Raw genomic sequence first — 27,580 nt, 5'->3', positions numbered from 1 at the left:
TCCAGATGTATATCTAAAGCCCTAACCTCTTTTTTGAGTCCCAGTTCTACATCAGTTGCCTTTTGGACATCTTATAATGGATGTCCTGTATCCATCACCAACTCAGCATGTTCAAAACTGAACTCCTTCTCTTTCCCCCTAAATCTCTCCTCTTCCAAACTTTGCGGTTACTGTTGAGGGCACTGCCATCCTCCCAAGTCACCCAGGCTTTCAAATTTGGTGTTATCCTCTACTCCATACTCTCACTCACTCAGCATATCCAATTTGTTGTCAACTCTTATTTCTACATTTTTTTTTGGCTAGGCAGTGGGGTTAAGTGACTTGCCCAGGGTCACACAGCTAGTTATGTGGCTGAGGTCAAATTTGAACTCAGGTCCTCCTGAATCCAGGGCCAGTGCTGTATCCACTGCGCCACCTAGCTGCTCCTCTTATTTCTACATTTGCAACAAACATTTACTGTATATGTGTATATATATATATATATGTATGTGTACACACACACACACACACACACACACACACACACACACACATATATGTATGTATACGTCCTTTTCTCTCTACTTACACAACCACCACCTTGATGGAGATCTTCATTACCTAGACTATTTTAATAGCTTTCTGATTGGTTTTCTTGCCCCAAGTCTCACCCTTGCTCTAATCCCTCCTCTAATAAACTGCCAGACCGATTTTCTACCTTCTAGTTAAACTCCAGTGGCTTCCTTTTACCTTCAGGATCAAATATGAAATCTTCTCTGGGGCATTTGAAGCCGTTAGCAACCCATCTGCTTCCTATCTTTCCCATCTTCTTACACTTTACTCCCCTCCCTGAACTCTATGATCCAGCCATACTGAGATGGCATCTCCAGATTCAGTTGTGCGTTTTTACTGGCTGTTTCCCATGCATGGGAGACTTACTTTCTCTCCTTACCTCCTCCTCTTGACTTGATTGATACCTATAGCATTTAAATATCATTCCATAGTGTGCCTAGAATACATACTCTCTCCGCCTCTTGTAGTTCTACCATCTTCTAAAGCTTACCATAGATGTAAATGCCATTTCCTTGAGGAAGCCTTCCCTTCTTTCCCTGGATGTTCATGACCTCACTTAGTATTTTGAGTTATGTAATACTGTGTGTTACAGTTAGTTACCCATGTTGGTGTCACTTGTCTCCTGCACTGAACTCTCTGAAGGCAGGGACTATTTAAAATTTTCTTTCTTTGCACCTAGGGCAGAACCCAGTACACAGTAGGTACTTAATAAGTATTTGTTATATATATGTTGTGAAGAGTTATGGTATAGTGGGAAGAGCCCTAGATCTAGGGTGTAGCGAAGTCTGGCTTAGAATTCTACCTTTTACACTTAGTAGTTGTATTACCTTGGGAAAATCATTTAGCTTTTTAAAACCTCACTTGATTTGAAGTGATAATAAGAGTAAGAGTTTATGTGGTTGTTGGGAGGGCCAAATGAGATGTTTGTAAAGTATTTTGCATACTTTAAAGCACCCTGCAAATGTCATTTATTCTTTACAGTAATCCTATGCAATAGAGCATAATTATTATAAATGGGAAGAGCAAGACATAACACATAAAAACTCAAAATGGCTGTAGTCCATTTTGTTCCTTAGGCCGTGAGGCTGTCTGGAAGTTTGTTTTACTCCTTTCTGAGTGGCCTTCTAAGACATAGACTTACTTTCTGTATGTCTGTGAAGCTGGTGAATGGCCCGTTCTCTGGCTCGCCCTGTCAGGCTTCTCAAAGTTGCTACCAGGGAGACTGAATGTGAAAACAATGTATAAGTAAAAGTGGGAGTTGAAATTTTTATGAGTCTCTTCCATCCAAGGAAGAATGATAGCCTTACCACAATTTATATGATGAACCAACTTTAGGATCTAATGTGGACGTAGTCACTGTGTGTTAATGGTACTGCCCAGCATGAATTAGAACTGAGCTGATGCACAAGGGTAATAGAAGCTTTTCCAGACAAGGAATTATTAGTATACTTTGAATTCTGACTTTTTTGTGCCTTTCAAAAGGGTGTGAGTCTTTTGCCTTGGGTGTTAGGTAGCAGTAAATGTCCAGGATAATTTTGAAGGATCACACTTAATAATTAGTAATTGCTTTCAATACAAAATTGTATACAAAATTTTTTTTCAGTTCTGTTATGAGTTAACTTTGAGAAGTGTATTTCTGATGGAAAGTTTTAACTGCAAATACATGCTTTTGCTTACAAACTGGTCACGTGTAGTCAAGTGATTTGTTGATATTTGCTGTCAACTAGAGATCAAAAGGTATGATGTTGAGTGGCCTTTCGAAAGGAGGAGCTGTATATTCAGTGAAACAGTGTGCAACTGACTCGAGTGCTAATTGGGAAAGGCCACAAAGTTTAGCCTTTACAATATTTTTGTAGTTTTTATATAGTTTAAATTAGGCTAAAGACATTATCAAGAATTTAGAGTGAGGACAGCAGAGAGAGAGAGGTAAGGCTTGATTTAATTGGGGATAAAATATCTGTATGCACCTCACAGGATTGTTGTGAAGTCCAAATGAGATAATGTCAGGTATTATTATTATTATCAGTCTGTCAACAAAGCCATTACTAACCACCTATTATGAGGAGGTTGGACTTGATGACCTTTAAAGTCCCTTCCAGGGCCATGTTTCTAACTTCCTGTCTGGTCCTGGCATTGCCACTTACTTTATGAACAAGGTCACGTGGCTTCTAAGTGGTAGAGTTGGGCCTAGAAACCAGATTTCCTACTCCTAGTCCAGTGTTGTACTAGTCTTTTAGTTGCCCAGGGAGAAAACTTTTGAATTACAATTTATTCTCTCTTCTCCCTTGGTCCACATATGAAATTAACAATGAATTATTGTTGATTATTCCTTCACTTGGTTTTTTTTTGGTTACCTAGTATCTCCATAATTCAGTCTCCTGTGATCCCATTCCTACTTCTGTATCTGCCTTTGAATGGGCTGTCCTACACATCTGGAATAAACCACTTCTTCTTTTCTACCTAGAGGGGTCTCTGGTTTCCATGAAAGTTTAGCCACTTTCATGGCCTTTCCTGATTACCCAAGCTTTTCCTCTCTCCATGAAGTTATCTTGTGTTTATTTTGTGTCTGATAGAATGTAAGCTCCTTGAAGGAAGGAGCTGATTTTTCCCCTCCTTTTGTGTCCCCAGCTAGGTAGCATAGTGGATAGATTACTGGACTTGGAGCTAGGAAGACCTGAGTTCAAATCCATACACATACTAGCTGTGCGACTGAGCAAATCATTAAACGTCTCTTAGCATCAGTTTCCTTTTCTGGAAAATGAAGGGGTTGTACTTGATGGCCCCAGGGTCCCTTACACTTATGAATCTATGATCTATGAGCTTCTTGTTGGGTGCCTGTCACATAATTGGGTGCTTAATATTGATTGATTGTTAAAATAGTTTTCTGATTGACATCTCTACCTCAATTCCTTCTTCTTATAATGTCTCCTGCATGCTGCCAACACTGCTTCTTTCTTGTCACTTCCCTCTTCAGAAATCTTCAGTGATTCTCAGTTCCCTAAAGGATGGTCTACATTTTTTAGCGTCACATTCAAGAGTTTGTACAATCAGGACCCAAACTACTTTATAATTCATCAATATACTTTTTAAAGCACCAACTGTCCACCAGGCACAGGGAATTTAAGAAAAAAAGAACAGTCCCTGCTCTTAAGTAGCCTAAGTTTTAATGAGAGAGACAGCATGAAAAATACATAGACACATACAGAGTGGATGGGAAGTAACATTTAAAGGGGAAAGTTTGGGGGTTGGGGTAGAGGTGGGAAGATGACTTTTGAACTCTCTTACATGATGTCAGGGATTCTCAGAGGGGAAGTGAGGAGAGAGGATACACAAGTGCAAAGGCACAGAAACAGGTGGAACGTTTTACCGGAGGGAGAGCTAGTAGGGCAGTCGAGTTATCGAGTAAAACTTTGGACTTGGAGTACATCTCCATTTAGAATGTAGAACATGATAATTTTATGTATGTGTATATGCATATATGTTTATGTATTTGAGATTTCTGTAACAAAGAAATCTCCAGTACCATATGTTTTAATAGTAAAGGTGTGAAGGAAAGGCTTTTTTGAGATTTTTGATAATAGAAGAGTTTAGGGCTTCCAGGGCTGTTAGTCTGCAACCAAAGCTACCTCCCACATTGGTTTATCAGGTCAACTTTAAATATTCTAAATGACAATTCTGAGGGTAACATATATTATCTAAGCCAGGCCTGTACAACATATGGCTCGCAGGCTGCTTGTGGCCTGGCAAAGAATGTCGGGCGGCCTACAAAAAATGTAGAGGATGTAAAAGAAAGTAAAGATATAATGAGTGCTTTGTCTTTGCCCCGCTTAACCTGCATTCCACTAGTCACTATTGTGTCTGTCATGTAACTTGGCAGGTGGGTTGCCACTGTGTACTCTCTGCTGTTTGTCATGTCACTCAGGACAACCAACCATTGTCAGTCTGTCTGTAGTCTCAGAGGAGCTAGAGTCATATCTTTTCACTGTGTTTTGTGCTGTAAATAGCAAGAAAACCTGAAAAATGTATTACAACTTACACTGATTAGTAAAGTAATTTTTTAAACATTAATGTAATTGCATGATAAATAAATATCTTAAGTAATAAGCGTAATTGATATTAATTGAAACTTTCCTTTTAAAAAATATGGCTTATTTGCAAAATAGTTTAATCATTAATTATACCTTTACTTGGAAAGTGAGCTGCTAAAAACCCATCTGTGGTCCAAGGAAGACAAGTTGTGCAGGTCTGATCTAAACTCTATATGTTGAACCTTAGAGTTGAAATAAGAGAGTTAGGAAAAAAGGTGATTGAAGGTACATTGAGTTAGAGGAAGAATATTTTATGTGTAGGGTGGAGGGGGTTGTCTTAAAAACAGATCTGCACATAAAAAGGCTTTGCATCTTGATGCAGCAATCCAGCATTTCTGCCTTCTACTCTGCTGTGGAAATATGGAAAAACTTGCTTTGTATATCTACAAGATATCCAGCTAATTGGCAGTTATCAGAGAATGTTTTATTTAAATTAGCCTGGGACCTAGACTCTGAATATTTACTCAGATCCTGGGTTTAACTGGCTGATCCAAAAAGGAGTTGGGACTAAGCAGGGTGTAGGTTGTGCATAAGTATGACCTTCTTTTGCTTTTGGCAACTTCCCCAGCCCCTTCAATCTTTGTTCAGAGCCAATCTAGTATATGCAATAACTGCTTAATACTGGCTTGTTGAAGTGAAACTTTTCCCGTTGACGTCTCCAGATTGAGTCTCTTCCCTTTTACTTTGTTTCACCTGGAAAAGCCCTTTTTGGGGTAGAGATAAAATCACCGCCCCCCCTTATTTTTAAACAATCTGAGGATAAACCAAATCCAGTGAAATCTAGGGAAAAAATATCCATATTGAAAAGACACTGAATGTTAAAATTGCCTGTTTTAAGCAGTATGGTACTTTGGGAAATTGCCTCCTGCAGAGTGACTGTCTGAACCACTATAGCACTTGCATTTTTCTTATGAACTCATTCCATGTTCTAGTTCTTAGTGTACTTGTTATATGACATTCCTTTTGAGGACAGGGACTATCTTTTTCCTTTGTAACCCTCACAGGTGCAAATTTTTGCATTAGTGGTTATTGGACTTCTGTCTCCTGATGTCCTGGATGTGTTCCTAAGTTCTTAAAGTTTAGATTAGCTGAGCAAGATGTGAGTAATCTTCTCAAGCTGGAAAAATTTCTACTACAGGTTGGATTTTTCATTCAAAAGTACCAAAGTACCAAAAAAAAAAGTGCTTGACTGGTAACTGCTACTTTCTTCTCTGCTGTAGTTCTCTTATCCCTAACATGAAGCAGCTGGACTAGATTATCTCTAAGGTCATTTGAGGCTCTAAAATTTTATGAATCAGAAGACTTGGGTTCTTTCTAGCCCTGGTTTTGCCGTTTACTAATGTGGGTAAGTCTCTTCTCTGAGTTGTACCTTTCTTATTGCTTAGAAAAAATACATGCTCTGCCTATTTGACATGATTGTTGTGAGAAAGAAATGAGAGACATGGTTGAGTAACTCTCTCCTCTCTGTTTTAAAGATATTTGTTCACTCTTAGTTCTTTTACCTTTGTCTCACTTCTTCTCAGCCTTCTTTTCTGGCTCACCGTCCATGTTCCACCCCCAATCTGTGGATATATCCCAAGATAATATCAGAGGCCCTCTTCTCTTTCTGTACTTTTTTTTTTTTTGAGGTGAGGGTGATGTCATTAGCTCCTATGGATTCGCTTATCTCTGGCAGATGACTCCCAGTTTTATATATCCAGTTGTAGTCTCTGTTGAGTTCCAGTCCTGCATCAATAGCCTGATAGTAAACACTTAATAAATTTTTTTTTTGGAAGTTATATTGATGTCTTCTGTTTCTTACATCATCCCAAGTATTTCTCTGTTTCTCTATCCCAAGAGTTTTTTTCTATATAACAAATAGTATTTTTGAAAAAGGAAAAAAAAAATCAGTGCAACTGAATTGATACATTGAAAAATTGGGAAAACCTGTGTAATGTGTAACACCTGTAGACTTCTGCAATTTTTTTCTATGAATATTAATATTCTTTATTTTTAAATTTTGCACATTGCACTTTAACATATTACATTCAAACGTTTTTTGCAAGTGGACGTCTCCTTTGTAAAACCTTATATTCAGCTCATCATTTCTGTACAGAATTATAGGTACGACATTACTTTTTGCCATTGAGTTGTTTTGAAAACAACTTTGAGTGAATAAGTTATTTTGACTATTATAAATACCTAGATTAACTGTAAAAGACATGAAGAAAGACGCTATCTGCATCTAGAGAAAGAACTGATAAGTAGAAGTATGTATAAAATAATTTTACTTACACACACACACCCCCCCTACACCCACCCACCCCTGTTTGTGTCTAATGGTAGCCATCTGTAGAGCAGGGTGGAGGGAAAATAGAAAAAAAAGGAAAAAAAAAATTTACACGAAAACTTTGTATGTTTGGAGGGAATAGCAAATTATGCATATTAGATTTGCAGTTTCATGTACAATCATCTTTTTATTGTACTATGTTATGGAAATGCTTGTCTTATTCCATAAATACCTATTAATATAATAAAAAAATTAAAGGGAAAAAAAAGATACTGGTCTAAGCCTAATTTCTGCCAGATTGCTTTCCAGTTTTTCCCAGCAGTTTTTTTGGTAAGGAGTTTTTTTTTTCTAGGTAATTTAGATTCTCTACTTTATCAAATTGTTTCTGATCCTCCCTTCTCTAGTCTGTTCTATTAATCTCTCTGTTTTTTAATTAATATTCGAATGGTTTTGATGATTGCTGCTTTATAATATAGTTTGACGTATGGAAGTGCTATTTCTCCTTCATTCCTACTTTTTTTCATCATTTCCCTTGATATTCTGGATCTTTTGTTTTTCCAAATGAGTTTTGTTATTATTTTATCAAGTTCTATAACATACCCCCATGATACTTTGATTGGTACAGCATTAAAAGTATAAATTAATTTTGGTAGTATTGTCATTTTTATTATATGGGCACAGCCTGGCTATGAGCAGTGAATATTTCTTCAGCTATATTAAGTTCCTATGTAAGGAACACTTTATAATTGAGTTGATAACAAACTTTTTGAGGTAAATTGATACCCAGGTATTTTATTCACTTAATTGTTACTTGGAATGGAACTTCCCTTTCTGTTATTGCCACTTGGGTTTTATAATTATGTAGTAATGTTGTTGATTTTTGAGGTTTTATTTTGTATTACTAAATTCTTATTGGCTTAAACTCAATATGTCTAAGACAGAATTCACCTTTTCTTGCAAACTTCCCCTTCTTTCTAACCTCCTCATTTCTATGCAGGCTATCACTGTCCTAGTTATCCAGATTCAAAACTTTGGTCTGATCTTATACTCCTCATTTTTTATCAACCACTATATCCAATTACTTGTCAGTTCTATTTCCACAACACCTCTAACATTTGGCTCCTTCTCTCCAACTCACACAGCATCACCCTTAGTTCTGGCTCTTATTCTCCTTTACCTGGACTCTCCTGAAAAAAACCTCTTAATTGATCTCTTTGCCTCTGTTCTGTCTCTCTGTAATCCATTCTCTGCAGAGTGGCAAAAGTGATGTTCCTGAAGCACAGGTTTGACCATATCACTCTCTTGCTCAAAACCCTTCAGTGACTCCTTATCACCTCTGGGATCAAAAACGAACTCTTGTTTGGCGTGTAACTTGGCCTAAACCTACCATTCTAGACTTAATATCCATCATTCCCCTTCACATTTTGTGTTCCAGCCAAACTGGCTTACCTGTTGCTCACCATTCCCTCTAATTTTTTCTTATAGCTGTGTGGACCTGCTTCTGCTTAGGGCAGAAATTTTTATACAATCTGATGACTTTGTGGCACTTTAAAAGTTGTTGTTGTTTTTTGTGTGTGTGGCAATTGGGGTTAAATGACTTATACAGGGCAACACAGCTAGTAAGTGTCAAGTGTCTGGTCTGAGGCTGGATTTGAACTCAGGTCCTCCTGACTCCAGGCCTGGTGCTCTATCCACTGCACCATTTGGCTGCCCCAGAAGTTTTTTTTTTTTAATCCATATAACATGAATATTTCCAATGAAAACTGAAAATTTACCTGCTTTTGATTTGATTTGAGTGGCACAATCAAATTCAGTACAGTTTTATCAGAATTTTCACATCAGTAGTGTAAGTAAGGTGGATTTTAATGTGTGTAAGGAGGATTTTGTTATTCTTTTTTAGATAATAGGTCTCAGGATCCATGGCCAAAATAGATAATAATTCCCAGGATCATGTTTGTAAACAGTTTCCACTGCGACTGCACAATGAGATATAGGGGTGACATAAGGTAATGGTTACTATGCTTGCGCTGTGCTAGGTCATGATGATATTGCTAAAGTTAACCTGTGAGCTAAATTAATATTGGCAAATTGCCTTCTTTGTGTGCTTATATATAAATCAAGAGAGCACTGGTCAGTGAGAGGGGATTTGGAGCGTGCATAGATCAAAGCATGTGTGTTTGCCTCAGTCAGACCCCTTGAGGCTTAGGAGATACAAGGAGTTGTACTCCTATTCTCGTCCACCTCTGCAAGAAGAGTGATTAGGGAATGTTGTAGGAGTTGGAGCTCCCATTATCAGCAACCCCCTTGAGAACACTAGACTAGAATAAAGTAAGTTTATTTACCCCTCTGAAGCTGTCTTCCTGTCCTTCTGGCTGCCCAGATCAAGAGTGAACCTGTTAGAGGCTGGAGCCTAAAAACTCCAGTGGCTCCTGTGATACAGTTTGTCACTTTCTACATGGTGGTTTTTCCATTCCTTTCTTGATGGTGACATCACCTTCATACAGGTCTTTGCTGCTGGAGGTTTAGTGAAGCAAATAGTTGCTGCCTTGGCTGTGCCTGCTTTGTGGTAAGGAGGCCTGCTGGTCAGCCAAGATCACAAGTCCTAACTGGACCAGTTCATGGTAGTTGGAAAACCAATTAGAATATATGGAGAGTCAGGAAATAAAACAAAGCAAAATCAGATGTATCAATAAAGTGGTGACATAGAACCAACAGTGTTCTTAAAAAGAAAAGTAGCTGCAAACGTCAATTTGGTGGGCAGGACATCTCAGCCACTATGGGTAGACCTGCAACATGAAGGGAATAGTGCTGTTGTTCCTTGCATGTGACTTTTCATCTTTTTTGTCTTTGCTTTGCACAGGCTGTCCCCTGTGCCTGTGGTGCACTCCTTCTAACTTCTATCTCTCAGAGTCCTGACTCTCATTGAAGCTAAGCTTAAGAACCACCTCTTCCATAATGCCTTTCCTGATTACCTCCAATTGTTACTGATTCCCTCCTGAAATTTATCTTATATTTACTTTGTTTGCATTTTGTGTATATTGTCATGTAGAGGCAGCTAGGAGACACTAGAGGACACACCTGGGGGATAGAACGCTGTGCCAGGAAGATCTCAGTTCCAGTCCTGCCTCAGGAACTTAGTAGCTGTGTGACCTTGGGCAGGTCACTTAACCTGCCTTAGCTCTCTCATGTATAAAGTGTTATCCCTGTTGTTATCCCTAACAGTAGCACCTACCTCCCAGGGTTGTTGTGAGGATCAAATTAAATAGATCATATTTGTAAAGCTCTTAGGGTACCTGGCACATAGCAGGTGTTTAATAAATCGTCCCTTCCTCCCTCTCTACCTTTTGAGGATTGGGACTATTGTGTTTTTCTCTTTGTACCTTCCGTGTTTTGCATGGTGCCTGGTACATGGATGATTCTTAATAAATTTCTGTTGATTAAAACACCAACAACTCTTGTTAAATGTAAAATATTAAAAAATCATAGTATCTTAGAGTTGGAAGGAATATGAGAGTTTATCTAGTCCAATCTAGTATTTCTGTGTTATGTGGGACGTTTAATTAAATTAGACATAATTCTTAGGCACAAAACCCAAAATGTGACTTCATTAAGTATTGCCATATGGTGAGAAACTTGGAAGTTGGCTGTCCTTTGATGACCCTTATGAGCTGCAAGAGGTATGCAGCTAGTAAGAACAGGAGTTGTTTTCTTCCTTCTTCTTTATCCTTGCTATTATTGCTTTTTCATTTAGTAATATTAATAATGAATTATCTTTAATAGGTAAAGATAGTACCTTTGCTTTTGTTTTTTTTTTTTCCTTTAAACAGCATGTGCTGTTAATCGTTTTCTAGAGAGAGGGTGAGAGATTTCCTCTAATGGACCTATACTCTGGATAGTCCTTCGTTACTGTTCTCTTTTAGGGAGAGCCCTGATTGTATGGATGAATTAACTTCACTTTGCCCCATGCTGCACATATAATCTTAGTGAGCACAGTAATGGCAGTTTAAGGTAGATTTGAAGGCCTGAATGAATGAAGGAGCTCATTGTATAAATGCATGAGAGACCATAGAATAACAAAGCATTGTTGATTCAACAAGCAGTTAAGTAACTGCTATGTGTCAGGCACTGTGCTTAGGCACTGGGCATATAAAGACAAAAAATGAAATAGTCCCCATCCTCAAAGAACTTGAATTCTGTTGGGGGTGGTAGAGAGGCCTGCATGTATATACATAAGCACATCCAGAATAAATAGCAAGTAAGCACTAGAAGCTGGGAGATGGGGAATTAGGAAAGACTTCAGAAATCAATTGGTGTTTGAGTAAGGGAGTAATTTGGTCAAAACTGAACTTAAGGAAAATCACTTTAGCTACTGTGTGACTTAGGGAGAGATGTGAGGCCAAGAGACCAGTTAGGGTTCCATTTGCATTAGAAGGTAGAAAAGGCAAGATGTGGCAACTACTTGGATATGAGGGCTGAGAGAGGAAGTGGAGTCCAGAATACTGGGTATATGAATCTGGACAACTAGAAGAATAGTAGTGCCCTTGGCAGGAATAAGGGAGTTTGGAAGATGAGTAGATTTTAGGGCAAAGATAATGAATTCTGTTATGTACATGTTAGTTTGAAAAGTCTCTAGGATATCCAGTTAGAAATACATATAGGCAGGCAGTGATGTAGGATAGAAATCCAGGGGAGAGATTGGGGTTGGATACAGTATGTAGATCTGTGAGTTATCTGCATAGAGTTGATAATTAAACCTCTTGAAACTGTGAGGTCACCAAGTGAGCAGAGGGCCCAGGACACAGTCTTAGGATATACCTACAGTTAGAGGGAATAATGTGGATAATGAGGAGTGGTCCCACAGGTAAGAGGAGAGTTGAGAGAGAGCAGTGTCATGAAAACCCAGAGTGAAGAGAGTATCCAGGAGGAGGTTTGATAGAGGACCAGGCCTGGAGTCAGGAGCACCTGAATTTAAATCCGGCCTCATTCCTGTCAGTGTGACCCTGGGCAAGTCACTTACCCCTGTTTGCCCCAGTTTCCTCATCTGTAAAATGAGCTGGAGAAGGAAATGGCAAGCCACTTTGTCAAGAAAGCATCAAATAGGGTCACAGTTTGACATGACTAATTGACAAGGGAGCTAAATAGTATCAAATGCAGAGCAGTCAAGAAGGATGAAATCTGAGAAAAGATCATTGAATATGGCAATTAATATGTACATTAATTTTCAAGAAAGCAATTTCATGTGAGTGGCAAGTTCATATACCTTATTGCCAACCATTGAGGAATGAGGAGAAATGAAGGCAGTAAGTATAGATATTTTTCCCCCTAAGTATTTAAATGTCTGAGAAAGGGAAGACAGAGATAGGACAATAGGTTGAGTGGATGATAGGGTATAGTGAAGACATTTTAGGAATAGGGGAGACTTGGGCATACTTGAAGGTAGTTTGAAAGGGACCATTGGTAGATAGGAATACTTTGAAGGTGGGGGGTGAGGTGGGAGACTATGGCAGGTCAAGATGAGATGAAATTGGAACAAGCGCCCTTGGCAGAGGGAATGTCTATGTCATTATCAAAGACTGGAGGAGAAGAGTGAGAGTTGATATCAGTGGGTTTTGAGATGAGCAGAAGAGGAGGGGCCTCATGGTAAATGACCTACATTTTCTTTCTTTTTAATTTTAAATTATTTATTTTTAACATTCATTTTAAAAAAAAGTTTTGAGTTCCAAATTGTTTTCCTCCTTCACCTATTGAAAAAACAAGCAATATATCAATTATAGATATGATCTCATGTAAAACATTTCCATATTAGCCATGTTGCAAAAAAAAAAAAAAGAAAAGCAAGGAAAATAAAGAGAGTACAAAATTTATACTTCAGTTTGTACTCAGAGATCATCAGTTCTTTCTCTGGAGATTTTTCATCATGAGTCCTTTGGAATTGTCTTGGATCATTGTATTGATCAGAGTAGCTAAGTCTTTCACAGTTAGTCATTGTTATAATATTGCAGTTACTATGTACCATGATCTCCTGGTTCTGTTCACTTCACTCTGTATTAGTTCGTATAGGTCTTCCCAGGTTTTTGTGAAACAATTCTGCTTGACATTTCTTATTATTCCATCACAGTCATATACCACAACTTCTTGTTTAGCCATTCCCCAATTGATAGGCATTCCCTCCACTTCCAATTCTTTGCCACCACAAAAAGAGCTGTAATAAAAATTTTTGTACATATAGGTCCTTTTTCTTTTTCTTTGGTCTCTTTGGAATACAGACCTAGTAATGATATTGCTGGGTCAAAGGGTATTCACAGTTTTATAGCCCATTAGGCATAGTTCCAAATTGTTCTCCAGAATGTTTGCACCAGTTCACAACTCTTTCTGTAGGAGTGGGAAAGAAATTTGAATGAGTGCACTTCTCAATTGGGGAATCGTTGGATAAGTTATAGTATATAATATATGTGACCCTTGTGCTATAAGAAAGAATGAAGGGAAGGGTTTCAGTGGGAAGACATGGACTAATGCCCATGGAAGTGGACAAAACCAGGAGAACAATTTATGTAATGACAACAATATGATGTTTTGTGGTTTGTCCTTTGTTCTTGAAGAGGACCATGACATCAGGGAGATGATGACGTGACTTGCAATTGACTTTAATTTGAGTGAGGGAGGCCTGTGCAAGGTCACCAGCCTCACTTTCCCCTCCAGAGCCATCTGGGTCCAGTGACCAGATATCGATCAGGACTATTGGAGATGGCCCAGGATGCACTGGGAGACCTTGGCTCCTTTAAGCTAACATCTTTTCAGGTTCTCACTTTGAGTGAGGCAACTCCCGTTCAGTGAATAGGCCTCTTTAAGAAGTGAGTCAGGGAATGGCTCCTTTAATAAACAAAACAAAACAAAACAAAATCAAACTGAGAGGGGAAGACGCTCAGGGTTTCTAGCCAAAGGAGAAACAGTTACTATTTACATTCACTCTGAGCCAAGAGGACCCAAAAATAACCATTAACTGGTGCTTGGGCAGGTACCTATTGTTGTCCAATCCATGAGATCCAGAGTGAATTGGGTTTAAGGCTTGGTCTTTGAGAAAGAAATCTAGCCAGTAAACCCCAAGTTAACTGGGTAGCTTTTGGCCATCAAAATTTACCTTTCTTTGGGCAGAACACTCTCAGATAACAGAAGAGAAGAGAGGGGAAGGGAGAGGAGAGGAGGAGCTGAGTTGCCCAACTGGAACTGGCGAGCTAGATCCCTGTTCAGGCAACTCAGACTACTCACAGGTTGTGGTTTGTTCTTCCTTCTCCAAGAGGACCATGACATCAGGGAGATGATGACATGACTTGCAATTGACTTTGATTTGGGTGAGGGAGAGCTGTTCAAAGTCACTAGGCTTACTTTCTCTTCCAGAGCCATCTGGGTCCAATGGCCAGATAGCGATCAGGACGACTGGAGATGGCCCTTTCTCTTTGCCATATAAATGGTGGAGAGAAACAACTTTGAAAGAATTAGGACCTCTGTCATCAGCATAGTGACAAACCATGATTTCAGAGGACTAATGATAAAACATACTACCCACTTCCTGATAGATGAAGGACTCAGTACAGTATGAGACAAAAAAAAAATTTTTTTTTTTGGTGAGGCAATTGCGGTTAAGTGACTTGTCCAGGGTCACACAGCTAGTGAGTGTTAAGTGTCTGAGGCCAGATTTGAACTCATGTCCTCCTGACCTCAAGACCAAAGCTCTATCCACTGTGCCACCAAGCTGCCCCGACAAAAAAATTTTAATACTTGACTAATGTGGAAATTTGTTTTGATTGACTATCCGTTCTTGTAATGGGTTTTGCTTTTCTTTTGCTCTCAGTTGGGATGGGGGAGGTCATGATGGGAAGTTGTGAAGATGGATTTTTGCTGATTGAAACAAATACAGTATATTTTTTAAAAAGTCAGGGGGACGGGAAGTTGAATGTCCTATAGGTGGAATAGCAGGTAGCCCAGTTTGGCTAGAATATAAGTAAATGACAATAGTGTACAGTGAATTTGGAAAAGTAGGCTGTGCTGAGGCATATTATAAAGTTTTTTTTTTTAGAGATACTAGTGTTTAATCCATATTGAAAAAATGGAGATATCATAACGGTCATTTTAATGACAACCAGAGTCAAAGGATCCAAATAGTCTTTGTTTTCTTGGTGTTTTCCTAACTTTTCCTTACATCATTACTTGGTCTTTTCATTGATTCCCCAGTATGAAGTTTCTTTTTGTCATGAGAAGGATTTTAAATACCAAACAGAAAAGTTTATATTTTCTCCTAGGGGAAATCTAGGGAGTCACTGGAGTTTCTGGAAGAGGGGAGTGTATCAACATAGCCAGAATGCTATTCAATCTTTGGCATGTCTGCTGTATCTTACTTTGGGAATACTGTATTCATTCTTCTTGAGTCAAATGTATATATCCTTTTGGCAAGAGGGTTTGCCCACTAATAAGGTATATATATATATATAACATACTCAGTGGACTAGCCATTGAGTCTAGGTCAAAGCTGTGATCCATGAAGTTGGGGGTTCGGGCAGAGATTCCCCATTCCACTCCCTGTCATATTCTGCTCTGATTGCTAATCCAGAGTCCCCTTTGTTCGTCTCTGTTATCAGTAAGGAAGAGGGTACCCAACTTGTGTCTGAATAATTTTGTTTTGGTGGAGATATTAGTAGTCCAGGATATTTGCTGCAGATAATATCTGGCCTCAGTCATACTCACTGGCTTCTATTGATTATATAGAAAATAAAACTACATTTCCCTAAAATAGTCTGTAATTTATGCTTTACAATTAACTAATTCTGGTCTTGGGTCTGTTTGATCCAAAGTGAGTCAATTTTTAGTCATTGAAAATGTTACAGTTCAACATATAGGCTCCTTTCTCCATTGCATTTAATACTTCAGTGCTTTAAGGGTCCATCATTTTGGAAGTGTGGATTTTCCTTCCATGGTTTTTTCCCGTATTCATTTGTTCACATATGTGGATCACAATGATGACTTAGTAGTTTTTGAATGTTGCTGTGGTGGGAAGTTCATCACCCTTCAGGCAGCCTAGTGGTAAGTTCCTTTGAATTTAACCTTTGACCTTCTAAGTACAGATCTATAGTACATCACTGGGCAGCATTGGAAGAAGAACATTACTGGAGGATTACAGATAGAGAGGAATTTATTTCATTCTGTTATTACCGAATTTGAAGACTAACATAAAAGGAGCCATTTTGAAAATAAACTTTTGGGGGTAATGGTGAGGAGAATAATGAGTTCTAGACTCTGAATTTATTCTACTCTTAATTCCGTTAGAACAGATTGTTTTGTATCTAAGCCAGCACTTAACATTCCATAAATTCAGTTCAGGTAAAGTGCCTACATTTTGCTGTAAACTGATTGAGTTATAGATTTTAGATATGATGAAGTTCCTGCCCTCCTAGAGTTTATAATCTAGTAATATACAAACATAGGTAATTATGATACATGATGATCAATTCTTTATTGAGTATTTATTAAATACTTATTGTATGCCAAGTGCTGGGGATGCAGACAAAAAGCAAAAAGTATCCCTGCTCTTATATTCTGATGGGGAAGACAACATATACAGAAATAGGTGCATACAAGATTCATGAAGACTAGTCTTGTGTTTTGAGAAAATCACTTTGGCAGCTGAGTGGAGGATGGAGTGGAGTAGGGAGAGGCTAGAGGCAGGGAGACCACTTAGGAGGCCAGAAATGATTGAGTCCTGGACCAGGGCAATGACTGTGTGAATGGATACAAGGCAGTGCATTTGAAAGATGTGGTGGTTAAGGAAATAACAAGATTTGGAAACTGTTTGGATGTGTAGGGTGAGTGAGAGTGAAGAATTGAAGATGACACTGTGGAGCTAGGAGGATGGTGGGGTCCTTGACAGTAATAGGGAAGTTTAGAAGAGGGGTAGATTGAATGATGGGGAGGTGAAGATAATGAGTTGGTTTCAGACATGTTGAGTTTGTAAGGGAGCCTGAAAAGGTGTGGTCATATAGGTAAGAAGAGATCCAAGAGAAAGCAACATGAAAAAGGTCAGTTTGGCTTAATTGCAGACTGGGGGGAAGGAAGAAAAATGTCTGCTGAGTCTGGAAAGATGCACTGTGACCAGGTTGTGAAGGGCTTTAACAGAGGTCCTCTGGACAGAGGAGTTTATATTTTATCCTAGAGGCAGTAGGAAAGCCACTAGAATCAGTTGAGCAGAGTAATAATATAGTCAGATCTTCCCTGAAGGAAAATAATTTTGGCAGCAGTGTGTAGGCTAGACTGCCCTTGGTAGAGATTTGAGGCAGAGAGGGCGTTAGAAGGTTCTCATGGCCCCACCAGATGAGGGGGAAGGTCACTTAACCTTTTTTCAGCTTCAGTGTTCTTATCAGTTAAGTTAGAGATAATAGTGCCTTCTTCACAGGGTCAAATTTGAACATATGCAAAGCACTTTGTAAAGCTTAAAGTGCTATATAAATGCTAGTGATGATGATGATGATGATGATCAATAGTGATGGAACTTGCTTTCTAATGGGGGATGACAATACATGAAAGGAGTCCAGAAAGGTTGAAGAGCGTGGTTTGGAGTGGAGTTGGTAGGGGAGCGACTGAAGTTCAGCCATTTGTCCTTGGCATTCCAGTGGTAGAATCCAAGGTTGCAGTGTGCTAAGGATGATGGCCAGATGGTTGGCACTACCATGTGGAGCTGCTCTTGTGGGAGGTTATAGATGATGGGTTTTTTGGTTTTTTTTTTTTTTTTTGGTATAATTTCCTATGGGAGGGATAGAGTAGGGGCTAGAACTGTGATTTCACATACATGGAGAGCTCCCTGGAGAATAGAATCTCTCTACCAATGTAAGTCAATACTGTCTCTGCAACATATATTGTTAGAATGAGTTGCCTAGAGCCTATGGTCAACTCTTAAAATTTCTTATAGTGCCATATAAAATGGTACCTGTAACTAGTGATAGTCAAATTATAGGATCATAAATTTAGACCAGAAAGAGACCTTGCAAGTCATTAAGTCCATCCTCCTCATTTTATAGATGAGGAAACTGAGGCCCAGAAAAGTTAAGTCTCTTCCTTAGAGTCGCATAGCTAGTAAATGTCTGAGACTGAATTTGAACCCAGGTTTTTCAGACTCCACGTCTCGTGCTTTATCCACTTCATTGTACTATCTCTCCATTATCCACACTACATAGGGATCATCAGAACCTACTGATAATCTACCCTGTTGCGTTAGGATATTAGACCTATTTCTGATTTTTCTGGAGCCTTTCTGTTATTCTAGTGATTAAAATTATATAATTTTATAGTTAGAAAGGACCTTAGAGATGATCTAATATAAGCTCCCACTAAATAGAAATTGATATTGTAGATACATATGATAAATGGTCATTCTAAGCTTGATTACTTCTAGTGGTTGAGTAATTGTTAGCTTGTAAGGCAACATTTTCTGTTTAGATGGCTCTGATTGTTATAAAGCCTTCTTTTGTATTGAACTGAAATCTGTCTTCCCACAACTTTCACCTGCTTGTTATGGTTCTGCTCATGGGGCCATTTCTGCATGATAACTCTTCTTCTAGCTATCAAGTTCCCTGTCTAGTCTTCCTTCTAATGTGCAGGGTATAGAACTTTAACCAGAATGGTTACTTTCCTCTGAATACCTTTTTGTCTGTCAGGTTCATCTTGAAATGTGGTGTTTGGAATTCTGTTGTCATTTAAGAAAAACATTTATTGATTATGTGCCATCTTCAAAGTGTTCAACAAAACACAAAAATTAATGACATATCCTTTGCCCTTGGGGAGCCAGTCATCTGAGCAAAGCATTCTAGATGTGATCTGACCAGCACACAATGTAAGTGAGATTGTTACTTTATTTAATTTGGCATTAAAATTGAGTTAGTTGTTGGATGAATATAATGTAAGGTTCAGGTGGATCAAGAGACCAATTTGGATATGTTGAGTCTTCATGAGAATTGTATGTGGATATATTGGATAAACAATAGGTTCGTTTTAAATTTTGTTTCTGACCTGTCATTTCATCAGTATGGGGCATTTCCAATATGGAAACTCCTTCCACAAAATGCAGCCACATGCCATTTGTGATCTTAGAAAATTGTCCAGAACAGGGAGTAGTTATTGACTTGCCTGTGGTCATGCAGATAGTATGTGTCAGAAACAGAACTTTGAAGCCTAGTCTTTAAAATTCGGAGAAAGGTGAGTGGGAAATGTATTCAGAAGAAATTGTTTGCATGATCAAGGGCATGTTATAGTAATGATAGCCTGGAAGCCTGGAAATGGAAGCATTTTTAAAGTGAGCACTGGGAACTTTTTCTTAGAGGACACTGTGTTCTCTGTTTAGATTGTACAAGCCTATTAAACCTGAAGATTCCATGACAGTAGTCACAGTATCTAGGCTTTGTTCAGAAAAGTAGGTTGTGTGTTTTCCTGGGTAGTTACAGGTATAAATGCATGTTGTGTTGCACTTATATGCATTTATTAGTATTCCTGACACAGCAGATTTATAGATGTTAGCCTGAAGAAAGAGAGAGCATGTTTTAGGGCTGAGCAATTGGTTCCTACAGGCAAGGCCTTATGACTTAATTAGCTGTCATTTAAAAAAAAAAGTATTGTCTTGCCAGGATGAGGCTAGCATGCCTATGTATACGGCTATGGAAACTTTAATATTGTCATTATTGGTTTCTTTTTCTGTGAGTTTAAAAATCTGTAAGATATAAAATTGTCTGGATTTTAGAGTTAGCTCTTTATTACTGGTCCCTTTCCTACCTTTTCAGTCTTATTTAGACCTTACTTCCTTCCATGTATTCTGTGATCCAGTGATACTGGTCTCCTTGCTGTTCCACCAACACTCCATCTCCTGACTATGTATTTTCATTGGCTGTATCCCATGTCAGGAATGGTTTCCTTCCCCATTTCTAGCTCCTGGCTACCTTGATGCCCTTCATATACAGCTAAAATTCCACCTTGTGTAGGAAGTCTTTCTTAGTCCTCCTTAACATTAGTGCCTTCCCTCTGAGATTGTCTCCAATTTGTCCTTTCTGTGCGGTTTATCCTAGCTTGTTGATACATAGTGTTTTGCATGTTGTCTCCCTCATTAGACTGTGAGCTCCTTGGTAGGCAAGTTAGTTTTGCCTTTCTTTGTATCCCCAGCATTTAGCATACCACCTGGCACATAGTAGGTGCTTAATAAACACTTGTTGATGTGATTTGAGATTACCTGGTTCCTCTTTAAGTTTATCTTATATTCTTATTGACTCACTTATATCGCTGTTTATATAACTTTTGAGTTGCCCGCATCAGTGATTCAAAACAACACATGCTCCACTATTGGAGCCACCATTGGAAGCACTGTGGGAGAGGAGAACCAGGATTGGGGGTGAAGGTGTGACCAAGGCTGTAGAAACTGGATGGATGTGGGTGAAATACCGTTTACATTGAACTCTCTCAACAGCTGGAATCATTGTTCGATGGAATAGCCTATGAGCTCGTACTATTTTTGGCTCTTCTTTTCTTAACTCTGATTGCACAGGGGAGTTTCCAAACATCTGAAAACAGTGTGGGGTATATGTAATGACTACAATCCCCTTTATTCCATTTCAGATGGATTTTCTTTAGCATACTTTCTGATGGGGGGGGGAAGTATTACTTTTTAGGGAATTTAATTTAATTTCGCAGACATTTATTAAGTACCAGCTATTTGCAAAGCATTATGCTAGGTGCTGGGGAAAATAATAGTAATTCCTTATATATTTACAGTACTTTATGCTTTTTGGAATTTTGTTCATATCCATGTTATTTCCTTCTCATACTGATCCTGTAAGGTAGATGGGCGAGGTGTCATTAATCTTATTGGACGCATTAGAGAACTGAGGCAAAAAGAAATAAAGTGATTTACCCATGGTCTTTGGAAAATAAATGAATAAACAGCATAACCTACTAGACTTAGAGATAATGAAAAATAAGATTTCCAGAAAATTTTCTCTAGGGAGAAAGCTAAATGACCTTTTTTTCTTCCCCATTTTTTTTTTTTAGCGTCGTCTTCGACATCTCCGGAATATTGCTGCCCGGAACATTGTTAATAGAAATGGCCACCGACTTCTTGATACCTACTTCACACTTCACTTGTGCAATAATGAAAAGATATATAAAGGTAAAGGAAGCCATGTGTTTGGAAGCCATGGGCTGTTACATCCCATTCTTTTCTCATATCATTCCCTACAAGTATGTTTATGTAGGAGTTTATCCTTTTGATACCATGTTGAGAGGCACCTGTGAGCTAGTGATTTGGGGTCAGAGAATCAGCTTTGAGTTTTGGATTATTACTTTGTGACTTGAGGCAAATAATTTTGCCTCTCTAGGTTTTGTTTCGTTATATGTATGATGAAGAAATTACACTAGATGTTCTCTAGATACTTTACCATTTTCAATCTTAGACTCTTATAATTTTTAATTTGATTGATAGCAGTTCTCATTACATGAATTAAAGGAACATTGCTTAAGTTAGGTTGCTTGAACAATAGTAACTCTTACATTTTTCATTATGAGTGTTAGCTGATATTTATCTTTAACCCAGACTTACTGCACTGGTCCTTAAAAATAGTGCTTACAAATCATCTCCCTTGCAAGGTTTGATTTGTTCTCCCATAGTCAACAATCACCTATTTTTAAAAAATAAATTTTATTGATATCTTTTGTTTTTACATTACTAAAATTGCTCCCAGAATATCTCTTCTTCCCCCCCTCCCAGGGTGTCATCCTGTTTTGGTTTCATGTTGTGTTGTGGAGGTCATCTCGAAAGAATTCACAGACTCAGACCATCTTCAACCCAAGCAGGGTTCATTCATTCATTCATGTAATTCATTAAGAATTATACCTTTCAAAAGCAGACTGGGCTTCAAGAAGGAGCCATCAGCTTAGCAGAGCAAGACAGGGATTTTTATAGAGCAAAAGATGCAATTTCATCATTCCAGAATATATGAATATTTAAATATAGGAATAGTTTATTGATATGGGAGGGGTCCTCATCTTGGTGAACCTGTGCATGTGGCTACCCAGATTGCATTCAGAAAAGCCCACTTGGAGGGGCATTTTTGTATGATAATGATGTTATAATAAGCCTCTCTACATCATAAGTTCACCTTAAGATACTTCTTTGCTATTACTGCATAGGAATCCACTTAGGCTGTGATTTAATGGTCCGTGTTCTATTGGTACTGCTTTCTGATTGGCTGGCTGTTGCAGTCTTGTCTGGGGCAAAATGGCTGGCTGGCTATTGTGGTCCTGTCTGAGACTTGATAGATGTGGTTGACATACCTGCTGTTCTAGTGAGGCATTGAGGCATATGAGGAAGCTGAGATATTGAGAGTGGGGACAGTGGCTAGACTGGGGCTGGGGCAGTGGCTAGACTCCATCAATCCCATATAATAAAGAATATTTTTATAGGAAAAAAAGAAAAAGAAGAAGGGAAAAATCAACACAATTGATCAATACATTGAAAAAGTATGAAAATAAATGCAGTATTCCACACTTGTGGATCTCCTGCCTCTACATGTGGAGAAGTGGGAGGAGGATGTCTTATTGTGTCTTTTCTTTAGGGCCATGCTTTCAACAAGCATTTATTAGGCACTTTCTGTGTGTAAGGAATTGTGCTATGGACACTGGATACAAAGTAGAGTAGAAATATTTCCTGTCCTAAAGGAGCTTACATTCTAATGGGGAAATAACAAGCAGATAACTAGGTGAATACAGGTATACACTGAGTAGATGGGACAGTTTGAGGAGAAAAGCTATTAGCAATGGAGGAAGAGGAGAGGCGGGAAGGAAAGTTTTCCTGAATAAGGTGGGACATAAAGTGAGTTTTGAAGGAAGCTCAGGCCAAATAAGAGGGGGGGGGGAAGACCATTCCAGGCATGAGGATCAGCCAGTGCAAAGCATATAGAGATGGAGAACCCAGAAACTGCAAGTAGCCCAGTGGTGGGGATTGTAGAGTGTGTAGAGAGCAGAGAAGGGGAAGAAGACTGGAAAGGTTTGAAGATAAGGTAAAGAATCAAGGAAAAGTTAGACTATGTTAATAATTCTAATTCTACTTTTGGGATCACTTTCAGAAAGAAATTAAAGTGTGAATGTTTGTGGCTTCTTCTTGTGTATTGAATTTCATGTGCTGTGGATCCTGAAAGAAATAACAGTTTAAAATGATCATTACTACTACTGCTGCTGCCGCTGCGCTGCTTCTCCTCCTGTTCTTCTTAACTAGCATTTATGTAGCACTTTTGTTATCTCATTTAAACCTAAAAACTGCATTAGGAGGTAAATGCTGTTATCACTATTTTACAGATGAGGAAACTGAGGCAAAGAGAGGTTAAGTGATTTGCCCGGGGTTACACAGCTAAGGGTTTGGAAGCAGGATTCAAACTCAGGTCTTCCTAACTCGAGTCCTGCAATCTATGTACTATCACCTAGCTCTTCTGCAACTACTTACGTTGCCTTATCAAGAATGAAACTGACATAGTCATTTTGATTAGTTTTATAAAAGTGGAAGAACATGTAGTAAGAAACACTGGGCTGGAGAAAAGAAAACCTGGGGTCTAGGTGTAGCTTTGCTGTTGTGTACTATTTGAATTGGGGCAAGTGATTTCTCTGAACTTCTAGTTTCTCATCTGTAAAATGGACATATGTGCAATGAATGGAAAGAAATAGGGGGTTGGTGTAGATCACAGGTGTCAGACAAGCAGCCACATTGCTGTGTGAGCCAGATTAAAATGTAATTAGGAAGTATTTAACAAGATAAGGAAAAATACAGTAGAAAATAGAAAATGTTAGCATGTGATTTTTCTAACTCAGTATATGACAGGAAGCATCCTTATGTAGAGTTTAGTGGCACTGTTTCTATTTGAGTTTGATACCACTGGTCTGGACAACTCAGGGCTCTTTCTACTCAAAATTTATGATCTTAGGAATATGCTTACATAGTAAGTAGTAGTATAGTATAGTATAAGCATAGTAGTTCACAAAGGTTGTTTTGGACTTAGAGATGGGACAACAGATTTGAAAGTGCATGGTAGTTGTAAAGCTCCATGTATTTACAAGGTTTTAGTAACAATTATAATAACAACAAAGATTGTTATTAAAAGTCAGCAACAGTAATTATAGGACTTTGAGAATTCACATTTAGTCATGGCGTAAAGGTGAAAAATTCAAGTGACATTTATTTTTTAAAATTAAATTTTAATTTTTCACTTAACAAAAATGTACCTTCTTTCCTTTTTCTCTTGTTCCCCACACCCACCTGTAATCCCCCTAAAAGAAAAACAAAACCTTTGTAAGAAATATGCATAGTCAAGCAAAACAAATTCCTGCATTGCCTGCATCCAAAAAATAACATCTCTGTCTGCACCCTGAGTCCATCCCTCTGTCAGGAGGTTGTGCAGGGTCCTTTGGAGTTAGTTTGTTTATCAAAGTTCCCAAGTTTTTCAAAGTTTTCTTTACAGTATTGTTTACACTCAATTCAAGTGAGGTGACTAGGTGGCGCCCATAGGTGATAGCTATACTTGAAGTTAGGAGAACTGAATTCAAATTCTGCTCCAGATAATTGCCAGTTGTAGTGACTGAGTGACTAGTGACTGAGACCTTTCAGTCTCAGTTTTTTTCATCTGTAAAATTGTAATAATAGCACCTACTTCCCAGAATTCTTGTGAAAATCAAATGAGAGAACATATGTACAGTGCTTTATAAACACTTAAAGTGCTATAGAAATGCTTGTTATTATTCTCAGGTTTTTCTGAAAATGTCCCATTTAAGATATCTTACAGTACAGTAGTATCCTGTTTACAAACAGTAAATTTGTTGATCCGTTACTCATTTGATGAACACCCTCTCAGCGTGTAGTTCTTTGCCATCACAAACAGAGCTACTATTAACATTTTTGTACGCATGGGTTCTCTTTGATCTCATTGTGTTAGAGACCTGGTAGCAGTATCACTGGGTCAAAGGGTATGCACACTTTATTAGGTTTAGGGGCATCATTCCAAATTGCTTGGCAGAATGGCTGGACTAGTTCACAATTGTATGTACTGTGCATTAATGTTACTGTTTCCCACAGCCTTTCAAGCATTTGTCATTTTTGGTTTTTTTGCCAGCTTTAGAAACTCAGATTTGTTTTATTTTGCATTTCTCTGATTTATTGGTGATTTGTAGCATTTTTATATGACTATTTATGGCTTGGATTTTTTTCCCTTAAAACTACTTATTCAGATCTTTTGACCATATAGTTTGAAGTCTGATACTGTTAGGCTTTCTTCCTTTCCACTTTTTAAAATTATTGTCCTTTAAATTCTTGACCTTTGTTCTTCTGGATCAATTTTTTAAAATTATTTTTTGTAGTTCAGTAAAATAATCTTTTGTTATATTGGTATGGCTCAAATTACTAAAATAGTTTAGGATTATTTTTATTTTTATTATGTATAATACTTTATACAATGTGGTATATACATATATAATGTCTTATGTTTATATAACATATTATTATATTATTTATTATATTGTTGTCTTAGCTAACTCACGAGTGATTAAAATTTCTCCAGTTATTTAGGAGGTCTTTTTGTGTAACAGAGTGCTTTTTAAACTTGTATTTATATTGTTCCTGTGTAGTTAGACTCTGAAATATTTTATATGTTCTATAGTTATTTTAAATGGAATTTTGCTATTTCTTCTTGTTGTTTTATTGGTGTTACATTAAAATGCTGATGATTTATATAGCCATTTTATATCCTTTAACTTTTCTGAAGTTGTCAATATTTTAGTTGACCTCTTAGGATTCTCTAAACAAACCTATGTATCATCTGCAGAAAGCAATAACTTTGTGTCTTTGCCACATACTTATTCCCTCAGTTTCTTTATCTTGTTTTTCTCCCCCCTCTATAGCTGACATTTCTAACAAGTAATTGTAGTGACAGTGGGTGTTCTTGTTTTACCCCTGAAATTATTGGAAAAGATTCCAATTTATCCCCATTTCATATAATGCTCGCTCTTATTTATGGATTTATAATTTTTGTCATGTTAATGAAAAGATCTATTTTTCCTACCTTTACTGGTGATTTTGACAAATGGGTGTAGTATTTTGTCCAAAGCTGCATTCTTTTCTGCATTCATTGATTTAAATATTATTTGTTACTTTTGTTATTCATCCATATTGCCAATTGTGTTTATAGTTTTCCTAATTTTAAAACAGTTGTGCATTTTTGGTATAAATCCATCGTAGTCATAGTATATGGTCTCTGTGACATATTGTTGCAACCTCTTTGCTAATATTTTATTTAAAATTTTTGTATCAGTGTTCATTAAGATGTTTTTCTATAGTTTACTCTGTTTTGATTCTTTCTGGTGCAGGATGAAGACAATATTTGTATCACAGGAGAAATTTGTTAGAATTACTTATTTTGCTATTTTTGTAAAATTGTTTGTACAATATTGCAATTGATTGTTCTTTGAATTTTTGATAACATTTACTAAATCCATCCAGTCTTTTTTTTTTTTGTCTTTGGCAGGTCATTTATGACTTGTTCAATTTCTTGTAGATTGAGTTGTTTAAATCCTCTGTTTCTTGTTTTGTTAGCCCAGGTGGTTTATATTTTTGTATGTATTTATGTAGTTCATTTAAATTGTTGGTGTTTTTGGCAAATAATTTCTTTTTATTTTTTTGTTTTTTTTTTTTTTTAAATTTTTAAAATTTTTTAGCAAATAGTTTCCAAATAGCTTTCTTATAGCCTTTCTTTTTTCTTCATTTGTTGTGAATTCTCTCCCTCTCTCTTTCTGTTGATACTAGTAATTGGTTTTCGTCTTCTTCTAAATCAAATTAGCTTATGGTTTAATCTTTTTTTTTCTTCCAGAAAACCAGGACTTATTTTTATTCAAAATTTTTTTCTTTCAATTTTACCTATATATTTGACTCTAAGGATTTCTAATTAGTTTTTAATTTGGTGCTTTTTTAAAATTAAGGATACCCTCAATGTATTCATATATTATTCTCATAAAAATTTTATGTAAGAGTTGGAGTCAAAATGGCAATAGCATAAGTACTACAGTCTAGTGCTCTTTCCTCCCTACTTGCATGTTCCCTGTTCTCCCTTCCCCCTTTCCCCCCAGATACATTTGGAAAATATACCAGACTAGATCCTAATTGGGAAGTTCAAAAGTTTACACCTTGTATCTAGGAGAATAATAACAAAACTCATCTTGAGGAAGAAAAAGTCAAGGGCATCAAGGGGATTAATGAAAAAAAGTGGGAAGGAAGAGGACCCAACAGTACCACATTTCAAACTATATTACAAAGCAGTAATCATCAAAACAGTTTGGTGGTGTTGTTTCAGTTGTGCCTAACTCTTCATGACCCCATTTGGGGTATTTTTTGGCAAAGATATTGTAGTGGTTTGCTATTTCCTTCTCCATCTTACTTTATAGATGAGGAACTGAGGCAAACATGGTTAAGTGACTTGCCCAGGGTCACACAGCTAGTAAGTTTCTGCGGCTAGTTTTGAACTCAGGTCCTTCTGACTCCAGGCCCAGAAATCTATCTACTATATCACCTAGCTGCCCAAAAAAATTTGGTACTAGGTAAGAAATAGAGAATGGAACA

At 37.6% G+C, this 27,580-nt stretch overlaps 1 protein-coding gene across 1 annotated transcript in view; it reads left to right on the top strand.

Moving 5' to 3' along the window:
• Positions 1-27,580, top strand: part of UVRAG (UV radiation resistance associated) — a 463,865-nt gene that overhangs the window by 10,795 nt on the left and 425,490 nt on the right. The window contains exon 2 of the mRNA XM_027848208.1: positions 20,983-21,100. Within this exon, the coding sequence (XP_027704009.1) occupies positions 20,983-21,100 (118 nt within the window). The remainder of the gene's footprint in view (positions 1-20,982; positions 21,101-27,580) is intronic.

Source organism: Vombatus ursinus, unplaced genomic scaffold, assembly GCF_900497805.2.
Source record: "Vombatus ursinus unplaced genomic scaffold, bare-nosed wombat genome assembly UNPS02005659.1, whole genome shotgun sequence".
Lineage (NCBI taxonomy): Eukaryota > Metazoa > Chordata > Mammalia > Diprotodontia > Vombatidae > Vombatus > Vombatus ursinus.
This window is presented reverse-complemented; position numbering and strand designations above follow the sequence as displayed.